Genomic DNA, 10,480 nt, shown 5'->3' on the forward strand with positions numbered 1-10,480 from the left:
GGGGTGTGTGTGCATGCATTTTAACTTGTAGGAAGATTTACGAAGAATAAAATAAAAACCTTGCTTGAATCTTCTTTCCCACAGTAGACTGCTAATATTTGCTTTGCTCGGTTAATATTTGTAACAAAACAGCAACGAACTGTAAAAAGAAAAACAAAAAGACAACAAAATAGAGGAAATAAAATAAAACTATAATAAACAAAAAAAAAACCATATTCGATGTGAATGGAAAAGATTATTTCTTTTGAATAATCCTTAAGGTATGATTATTAACATTTATAAAATGGGTGAGATGATACAGGCCAACTCCGGATGTTAAGAAGATTGAAATGCCACGAAGCATTGCCAGCTAGCTGAATTGCTAACAATTCTGCCAACCAATCTTTCATCTTTTTATTTGTCTCAGTCACTGGGCTGTGGCCATGCTGGAGCACTGCTCCAGAGGATTTACTCAAACAAATCAACCCCAGTACTCATTTTTCATCTTTTAAAATCTGGTACTCATTCTATAACTCTCTTTTGCCAAACAGGAACAAAAACAAACCAACACTAGTAGTCAAACAGCAGTGATAGTGGAACACACACACACATAAATATGATGGGCTTCTACACAATTTCCATCTACTAAATTCACTCACACAGCATTCCAAGGATTCAAAGAATATATTTATATTCATTAACCCTTTTGCAACCCACATGAGACTTCTCTTCCAAATATGATTCCAGCAAAATTTCTTGTTAATTTATGATCAAACACCATTTTAATCAAGTTACTTTACTGAGTTCTTCGTTACAAAAAATAAGGTAACAAAAGGGTAAAATATGAAAGCAAAACTTTAAAAAAAATGTAAATTACCTTTAATATCTTCCAAAACCTCTTCTGTGAGGTCATCTAGAACAGTGAAGAAACAGAAACCATTATGTGAATGAAGAGAAGGACATGCATATCATCATCATCATTTAACATATCTGCTTTCCATGCTGGCATGGGTTGGACGGTTTGACTGGGGTCTGGGAAGGTTTCTACAGCTGAATGCCCTTCCTAATGCCGTGCTTTTTATGTATCAACAGCACAGGAGCCAGTCAGGTGGCAATGGCATCGGCCACAACTACAATTTCCATTTTGATTTCAATCTTGATTTGATTTTGATTTTATTTGACTCAATAGGTCTTCTCAAGCGCAGCGTATTGCCCAATGATTCAAGGGTACTTTTAAATGGGCTGGTTATGCTACATTGATATAGTCTATGGCTGTGATCTCACTTTACTTGCCAGGAGAGACATTAAATATCTGTGTCAGTACTTATCTTGTTTCTTTTTTTTCTTGTTTCAGTTATTGAAGTGGAATCATTCTGGGGCACCACCTTAAAAGGCTTTAGTCAAACAGATCAAACCTCATCACCACCAGCATTTATTTTTTAAGTCTAACACTTATTTTATCTGTTTTTATATATTTTGCTGAACTGCCAAGTTATGACCCCCCCACCCCCGATAGGATGGTGAGGCCATATCAGGGTTGCCTATTTACAGTTGAGTGAACTGGGGCAATGCAAGAAAAGAAGTGCTTTGCTCAAGGCCATAAAATGCCACTCAGTCTGGGAATTGAACTCATGATTGCTAGATCATGAGAGCAAAACCCTGGCCACAATAATGGAGCTGATAGTGTTTCATGGAGAGAGCAAACTTACCCACTGGTGGCCTCTTAACAGCAGCAGCTTTATCATCTCCAGCTTCGTTATTAGAATTTTCCAAAAGGACCCTCAAATTTCTGAAATACATCCATGGTGAATGGCATTTAAAAACAGACCAAAACAGAATAAATTGTTTCAATATAAACAACAACAACAGAAGGATACAGATTTGTATGGGCGACATACATCAATTGAATTAACCCCAGCAGATAACTGATATGTTTTCTTTACTAACCCAGGATGTAGAGGAATGGAACTAAATACTATTTAGTTTAATATTTAATAGTTCAAATCACACTGAAAGAAAAGTGAATTTTTTATTGTCTGCAGGGTCAATGAAAGAAGTGTTAAAGAAATATTTTTAGGATTGATCTATAATTTAAATAATTTCCTTCCAAGCTCTACAAGCTTTTACCAAAATTCCAATAACAAGTATAGCTCTTCCTTTTAAGCTCTGTAACAACATTTACCAATATTCCAAAAAGAAGAACTTACTGATGAATAGCTTTACCAGCCAATGGTAATATTTGAAGTCCCTTCAAAACTGGTGTCCATTCATAGATCTGAATCAGTTGTTAAGGATTGTTTGTACCTGAAAAGTATTTCTCTCTGAAAATTTGAAGAAAAACAAGAAAACACAAAAAAAAAAGGTGAGGAAGAATTAAACACCACCCCATCCACATCACATACCTCCTCTCATTTTTGTAAGCAGATGTTCCTGATAAACCTTGCCCCAACATGGAATTCTATCGTTTTCTTTTCAATTCTATGTCACATGGAAATCAATGACAAGGAAGAACAGCAAGATTTTCAGGAATGCAACACTTTTGAAATGCAGGGAATGACTGTATTAAGAGAAATTATTCCAAACTTGAGGGTCACAAGGTTCTTCAGGTGACAATATTTTCTCCATTGGAGTAAAACACAAGGGACATGATGGAGTAATAAGGTCACAGAAACATTGGAATCAACTAATTTCAATCAAGCAGAACATTTCTTTCTAATGGTTTAACCAACAAAAGGAGTAGTGGCACCCATGACATTTGCAGAGACTCCAGTTCTGAAGAGGCTTTACCCCAGCCCCTTGGAAAGGACATAGGCCATTGACAACTTTCCTGAACTCTTCTCAACTCTAGGCATTTTTTCCTGATTCTCTCCTGTTGGTTTTGAATTCTCATCAATGCTTCTGTAATTTTGCTTTTTCTCCAGATAAGCGTGTTGTCCCTACATGTTCCACTGGCACAGCTCTAAGGTATGTAAAACACCATGCTGAAATAAAGACTGGACCTTGTGATAGAGTTCTGGAGATTTGATGGGAGGGGTGGTGGTGGTGGTGAGTAAGCCACAATTTATGTGTTGCAGAAAGCAGCAAATCAAGATAATGAAGTATCCTTATAGGAGAGGCCTAGGGTTATAATGCTTGTAACAAAGAGGACATTGTTCAAGACATCCACGGTAAACAAGTTGACCTATCATGTCTCCCATCCTAAAGAGGAAGTAGAAATCATCCAATGAATATCTGCACATTTTCTGTCGGTTCAATTTCCTTTACTGAAGTTGATTTGTGTGAGTAAATTCCAGAAGGGACTGCCCCAGCATGGCCACAGTCTAATCCCTGAAACAAAAGATGAATTGTAATTTTTGATTTTCTTTTCGTTATTCAAAGAAAAGGATACAGGAATTACAGAAGCTTCTTTGTAGCCAACATCCATAACTAAACCACATCCTATACCGAGTGTGTAGAGGGGTGTAAGATGAGAAGGGACAAAGTACACAGAGGGAACCTGAGTGAAAAGAAAAGAAATAAGCAATTAAACAACAGAGAAAGAAAAGCACCGAGTACACTCTGTAAAGTTGTTGGCATTAAGAAAGGTGTCCAGCCATAGTAACCATGCCGAAACATGGTGAAATTTTACTGGTTTATATAAATCCTTCCTTATATCTATTATAATTCTCTGCAATGAATTCTTATAAGCTTTATATCTTACCTCAAAATATTGGAACAAAACTTTGGCCAAAGTTTCACGGAATACTGTAGGACATAATAAAGATTCACAAACCACAACTCTTCGGTCTTGAGACTTCATAGTAATGTGTCTGCAAGAATAAAAGAAGAAATAAGGAAACAGTCAACAGAATTACAAATATAGGAATCGAGCTTTGAAAGAATTGAAAAATGCAATTATTGCTGTGGTGCAAGGGATTCTATCTGACCATTGATATTAAACAAGACCAGTGATGAGGTCAAGTTAAGGAAGTATTTTAACAAAGTGCCCCTCAAATACTGTCCATACTCTGTACTAATCAACGAAAATAGTATCCTAATGCAAAAGATTATTCGTTACTCCAAAATATAAGACATTCCTCTTATCCCTCTCACCTGTTCCCCTATCCCAACCCTCTTCACATTTAACCTCTGGTGCCTTGAGAGTACATCCAGGTACCTCATCACTTCCATTTTCTTTCCTTTTCCACCTGAGGTAACCATATATCTCAAGATAACTGTTTTTGTTCCTCCTCTCAACATCTTGTACAAGCCACCTCCATCAATATTACATCCTACTCAAGCAAGGGGTCTTGTCTTGCAAGTTACCTGGTGACCTCACTAATGCCAGTGAACACAAAAAAGCAGCCAGTAGTACACTGTGTAGAGTGGTTGGCATTAGAAAGAGCATAAAAATTTTTTATACAAACCTGAAATATAAATGCTTAAGAAATTCTTTCAGATTTTCGTAAAGTTCTTTGCTGTTTTTATAATCCCAAACATTTTGAGTCTGAAAAATAAAAGAACAAAAGAATAAACAAAATCTATTTTAATAATTTACAAGAAAATTAAAAAATGATAACATTTGGAAAAGTAATAGAAAACATATATTTCCTATGGCCGAATGGTTAAAATGTATGATTGCCAACCAAGTAGTTTTGGGTTCAATACTATAGCACAGCACATTAGGCAAGGGTCTTCTACCATAGCTGTAGGTGAACCAATGTGTTTTGAATAAAATTTGGTCAACACAAATTGTGCTTGTGAGTGTATCTTTCAGTATTAGCAGAGGACTTAAACGTCAAGGCAAAAAAAAAACAAAAAAACATTTTATTCATTTATTTGTTTCAGTCATTTGACTGTGGCCATGCTGGAGCACTGCCTTTAGTCGAACGAATCAACTGCAGGACTTATTCTTTGTAAACCCAGTATTTATTCTATCGGTCTCTTTTGCCAAACCACTAATTTACAGGGATGTAAACTCCAATATAGGTTGTTGAGATGGTGGAGGGACAAACACAAACATATATATATATATATATACCACTGGCTTCTTCTAGTTTCCGTCTACCAAATCCACTCACAAGGCTTTGGTTGGCCCAAGCCTATAGCTGAAGACACTTGCCCAAGGTGCCATGCAGTGGGACTGAACCTGGAACCATGTGGTTGAGAAGCAAGCTTCTTACCAGAGCCACACCTGCACTTATATGGCCTGCGCATATATTGGTGCTTCTGAATAAAGAATTTCAAAAAGTAGTAGTGGTTTTGTTTTGTTTCATACCATTAATAACAACAGCATTGTGAAACACAAACATGGCTTCTAGGCTACAATCAAATGATCAAAACACATAAAAGATTTACATGTCTCATGTTCCACAAATGTAAACCTAGCGCTGTTAATTACATGTTTCAACTGGCCACCACCAACAAAAGGTTGAAAAATGACATTCCCTTCTCTGCTGCTTCAATCAGTAAATAAACAGCAACAGACAGAATTAAATGTTTTTAAAAAGTCAAACTGTTTAAATAAGACTGCAATATTCTGCATGAAGAAAATAGAAAAAAAAAAAACTCTTTACCTCTCCCTGTCTGTTTTTCACTTGACTAGGAATAATATATCTTGGTCCCATCTCTCCTGCAAAGCCACATCTGAAAAACACAAAATTACATATAATTTCAATTTAATATTAGTCCTTTTCTTTTGTCGTGTTATATTATGACAAAAGCTACAAATGGCAAACCACACAAAGCAGCTAACAAACTACCAAGGGTGTTTTAGATGAGATGCTTGCAATTAGATCAGGCCCTGAAGTTTTTGAATTCCTTGATATTCTTTACAATGTCTGATGTCTACCCTGATGTGCGGGGGAGGGAGGCTCAAGTTTAGATGGGTGTGTACTCTCCACTTAGAGTTCCCATCTACTTTGTGTTATTTTTAGTGATTAACTTTCAAGAAATATCTGATAAGAATGCTTCCTTCATGTTGGAGAATAGGTTTGCTGTTGTGCTGTGTACAGTCGAGATAGTAATTGATGCTAATCGTTCAGTACATTGTGTTATGGAAGAACCCTGCATCAGCCTCTATATCCCCACAACAAATAAAAAAAAAGGACTTCAGAGAACTCAAAGCATTGCATTACTCAGCATTAGACACCACTCGGAACACTTGTCATTCGCTATTCCTTAGATTCAAAAATTTCAATCTCATTCGGATTGAATGGTTCCTCCACTCCTTACCTTGGGCAAGTGTCTTTTACTATAGCCTCAGGCCGACCAAAGCCTCGTGAGTGGATTTGGTAGACGGAAACTGAAAGAAGACTCATGTATATATGTGTGTGTTTTTGTTTCCTACCACCGCTTGCGACCGGTGTTGGTGTGTTTACGTCCCCGTAACTTAGCGATTCGGGAAAATAAGTGCTGGGGTGGATTCGTTCGACTTAAATTCAAGGCGGTGCCCCTGCATGGCCGTAGTCTGATGACTTGAAACAAAAGATAAGTCCCAGAGCACTTCTTCACTCGGGGGTCAGCGATGCTGGGCTGCACATCACCGGAACTCGGTGCAAAAGAACAGTGACTTTACCCACGGACCGAGTCAGAATCAACAAGCATAGAGAAATAGAGTGGTCAGTGGAACTAATACAATATGTCCAGTCTGTCACACCTCACCACCTACGATTTCTGACTGCATGTCGGAGTGTGCAGTAGGGTTTTCACCTAAGCAGAGACATGGCATATCAAGAACAACAGATCTGCGTGGAAGTGGCTAGCCATTTGACCGATTACACTTATGTATCCATAATCTGCTAAATAACAGCTGACCGGAGGCTAGATAAAAACTGCGTTCTTAAATTTTCAGGTCTTTGTCGGTTTGACGTCATTTATTAAATAAGTAGGTTTTATGTAATCAGACATCGCAGAAATAAATCATAGATTTTAGATACTGATTGAATTTATCTCCTTAGTGACATTTTCTACGAAACGGTAAATTTATAACAGACGTACAGATGTGTATATATATACCCAAGCAATTTTAAACATAAATTTAACAAATATATTCTTATATGCAGATAGTTATAGTATATAATTATGGTTATGATATACTTAATAAAATGTATTAGAATGGTAGTGGATATTTAGAAATGATTCATATTTATCGAAAAAATCACAAAAACGGAAGTTGCTAACTTCATTTCCATCAACGTTTACAGCTGATTTAAGTGGAGATTTAATGAATTAGGGAAACCATTTGTTGGTAAGGACTTTCTAATATATTGTAACTTACTTTGTGTAGGCTGTTCCGATATCAAAAATAACAGCAGGGAACACAGAGGCCTCGTATAACGGCATTTCGGGGTCGGTTTTGGGTCCAACTTAGAAAACAACGGCCATGATAGAATGACATGGACACGATTCGGTTCGGCTCGGCAATTTACGTATTGACGATTTCTACCGACATTTACCGGGCGATTCGGCACAACCCGGTAATTTCCGTCTAGTATTTATATTGTCAAGGACACAGCAGCTCTTACTTGAAGGTCAGCATCGAACCTGTGGTTGTTGTCTCTCCTGCAGGGATTTGATCGGTTCTAGCACATTTCCAAACATAAACGACGAGATGGCAGCTTATAAAATTGTTTTTGTGAGGCACGGTGAAAGTGAATGGAATCAGAAAAACCTTTTCTGTGGTTGGTTTGATGCTGATCTATCAGACACCGGCGTCAATGAAGCTAAAAGTGCTGGAAAGGTATATATAAACATATTTATACATCTCATTACAGTGAACCACCATTTATATATATATACACGCACACAAGGATATATAGTCCTACGGGGAAATCAGTAACCTTAAACCATCGTTTATTTAAGTATAGGGAAAGGACTGTCAACGTTCGATGTCCAAAACCCCTTTAGGTCTTCCAAGATGTGGATTGTTTCATATTCAGTTTGCAATTTTATTACGGACAGAAGACAAAAAAGTGTATATTGTTAGAAATAGCAGCTAAATCTCCATCAGTGACATTGTATCAATCAGTCTAACTGATGTGAAGTTTATTGCGTTAAATAAAAACTGGGATAATTTCGGTTTAATGCCTTTGAAATTAGTCTGATCATTGTAGGTTGACCTGGTGTTAAATAACAATTGAAAATGGGGATATTAATGTATGCCTGTGATATATATCTAGGAAGAGCTTTATAAATCTATATAATATATATTATATGCACATACACAAAGAAATTGGTATTTAATTTTTATTATTAGATTATTATAGGGATTTGCTACTGAGTTTGATAGAGTGATAGAAGAGAAATCTATAAAAGAGCAGCGCCATGGCCTTATAAGGTTTGCTTCTTTGATAGAAATAGAAAGAGACGAGACATGATGACATCTGCTGCGTCGCTGAAAAATGAAGATTCGAAGACAGAACAACGACGCAATCGCGTCGCTCGACATGGCTTAAATAGCAGCTAAATATCCCTCAAATTGCAACACAGTTGGCTTAACACGGGAAGAATACCGCTTTGGAGTATGTAATTAATGGGTGTACAAAAATCATAAATTATTTTAGAAACTACGGTAATGCCGTGATGCAGTAGTCTTGTAGGTCAAGGTTAATTTAGGGGCCAACAATTGTTTCTTTGACCTGTTTATTAATTACACACACACACACACACACCTGATATGTGTTATTTTCAGAAGTCTTTTGTTGGTGCTTGATATAAACGAATGGTGCCTTCCTCGATGCTGTACTTTAAACTCTGGTATATTCCTATAAAGCATCTTAGATGAAAGGAGTTATAAGAACCTCAAATAAACGGATGTATATATAATGTAGTATATGTGAAGTGCTGTCGTTATATATGGTTTGTGAAATTCGTAAAATAAATAGAAGATATTCTGAACATTTATTGGGTTTTTTTTCTTGTCAAGAATAATTTTATTTTATAACAACTCTTTTCTACAAAAAGTTAGGGTGTTGTTTAAACGGTCTCAACGTAATTGTCACTGTTGTTGCCTGTGGTATGTAGGTCAAGGATGTTTGTCAAGGTTGCCAATGAAGGTGAAACTGTTTCAATATTGTACTTTGAGATATGTGTGCCGACTGTTACCATTATTATTATTATTATTATTATTTCTGGCCTTGTGCCTATCTTTCAAATTACACTATCGTTACAAGCACCGGAAAAATACTTAGTTCTATTTCGGGCTCTTTATTACCTGAGTTCAAATCCCGCCGAAGTCTACTTTGCCTTACATCCCTCCGGGGCCGATAAAATAAAGTACCAGTCAAGTACCGGGGTCGATTGCACTGACTCACCTTCTCCCTTCAAAATTGTTGGCCTTGTTCCTAAATCGGAAACAATCACTGGTTTATTTCTCAACTTAACGGTAAACTGACAGAATCGTCACCGCGTCGGACGAAATGCTCGCAAGCATTTCTTCTGATTCTGTACGTTTCAAATCCAAAATCCGACAAATTTGTCTTTTATCCTTTCGGGGTCGATAAAATAATTACCAGCTGAGCCCTGAGGTCGCTGCAACTGTCTAACTCCCCACCTCCTCCAAGAATGGTTGGCCTTGTGCCAACATTTAAAACCCTTATTATTTCTAGCCTTTCGTGACTGTGGGATAACTGTTGATCGATACGGTTTCTGATGTATTTTACTGTTATTCATTACATCATTGAATATTTCTTTGGTTTGGAAACCATGGTAAATTGTCCAGGGACGATGAGGAGGGCCTCTGTCGTCTTACTCTGACCTTGGACAAAAGGCTGAGTACAGATAGATTCCTTAAACGGGGGCAGTTACTGCATCCGAAGTCGAACAGAATAAAATGTTGAAATACATTTTTAAACATTTTATTCAGTTCGATTGGTGGGGGCCGCTCACTACGAAGTTTTCGCCATCGGCGTCTTGCCTTACCGAAATATCAAGTGATGCTCATGAGGGCGGGTGTTTGGCTGTTCCTCAGTTTCAGCCACGACATCACTTGCAGTAATGCGGGATTTCTTTCTTTTTTAAATTTTGCGTAACCTTAAACATTTTTAAGGTGGGGAAGGCCTCTATCGTAGAGTGTAATGGAGGTAGTGTATATACCTTTTGGACTCAATTTTATCATTATCACCTATTTTTTTGTTATTTGTAAATTATAGTCTTAACGCATATTTCATTGGGTTATTGTTGTAGCGTAATCGATCAGACGAGTTTTGGTGGAGCTGACCAAAAGTCTTCTGACCGTGGCGCTCATGTCTTTCTATTTTCTGATGTAGTGTATCTAAGACTACATTATCTAATGTATTATGATTTTGGGAAGATTAGGCTGTTGTTTTCAGCAGTTCGGATGATCACATAGAGGTTCGTTCGTTAGCTAGTAAGCTGTCTGTGTATGTAAGTAACTACGTGATTGTGATCACGTCGCTTTGTGCCATCAAAATATTGGGATTGGCTGTAAGCTCTCTCTCTCTCTCTCTCTCACTCTCCCTATATATATATATCTATATCTATTTCTCTCTCTTTTTCTCTC

The 10,480-nt window shown here is 37.2% G+C and overlaps 2 protein-coding genes across 3 annotated transcripts in view; one reads left to right on the forward strand and one right to left on the reverse strand.

Annotated features, from left to right (window-relative positions):
* Nucleotides 1-7,398, reverse strand: part of LOC106882940 (actin-related protein 10) — an 11,804-nt gene extending 4,406 nt beyond the window's left edge. Inside the window, exons 1-9 of one of the 2 annotated variants that reach the window (XM_014933784.2) lie at nt 7,238-7,398; nt 5,535-5,604; nt 4,386-4,465; nt 3,680-3,788; nt 3,368-3,475; nt 2,187-2,254; nt 1,689-1,768; nt 857-892; nt 60-139 (exon numbers count right to left, since the gene is read on the reverse strand). In XM_014933784.2, coding sequence (XP_014789270.1) covers nt 60-139; nt 857-892; nt 1,689-1,768; nt 2,187-2,254; nt 3,368-3,475; nt 3,680-3,788; nt 4,386-4,465; nt 5,535-5,604; nt 7,238-7,302 — 696 coding nt within the window. In that variant the 5' untranslated portion in view covers nt 7,303-7,398. Of the gene's footprint in view, nt 1-59; nt 140-856; nt 893-1,688; nt 1,769-2,186; nt 2,255-3,367; nt 3,476-3,679; nt 3,789-4,385; nt 4,466-5,534; nt 5,605-6,192; nt 6,294-7,237 lie in introns of those variants that run through there. The other variant, XM_052974458.1, reaches the window with a different exon arrangement.
* Nucleotides 7,399-7,441: 43 nt separating this feature from the next.
* Nucleotides 7,442-10,480, forward strand: part of LOC106882941 (probable phosphoglycerate mutase) — an 8,092-nt gene continuing 5,053 nt past the window's right edge. Inside the window, exon 1 of the mRNA XM_014933786.2 lies at nt 7,442-7,699. Coding sequence (XP_014789272.1) covers nt 7,571-7,699 — 129 coding nt within the window. The 5' untranslated portion in view covers nt 7,442-7,570. The remainder of the gene's footprint in view (nt 7,700-10,480) is intronic.

The sequence above is a fragment of the Octopus bimaculoides genome, chromosome 18, assembly GCF_001194135.2.
Source record: "Octopus bimaculoides isolate UCB-OBI-ISO-001 chromosome 18, ASM119413v2, whole genome shotgun sequence".
NCBI lineage: Eukaryota > Metazoa > Mollusca > Cephalopoda > Octopoda > Octopodidae > Octopus > Octopus bimaculoides.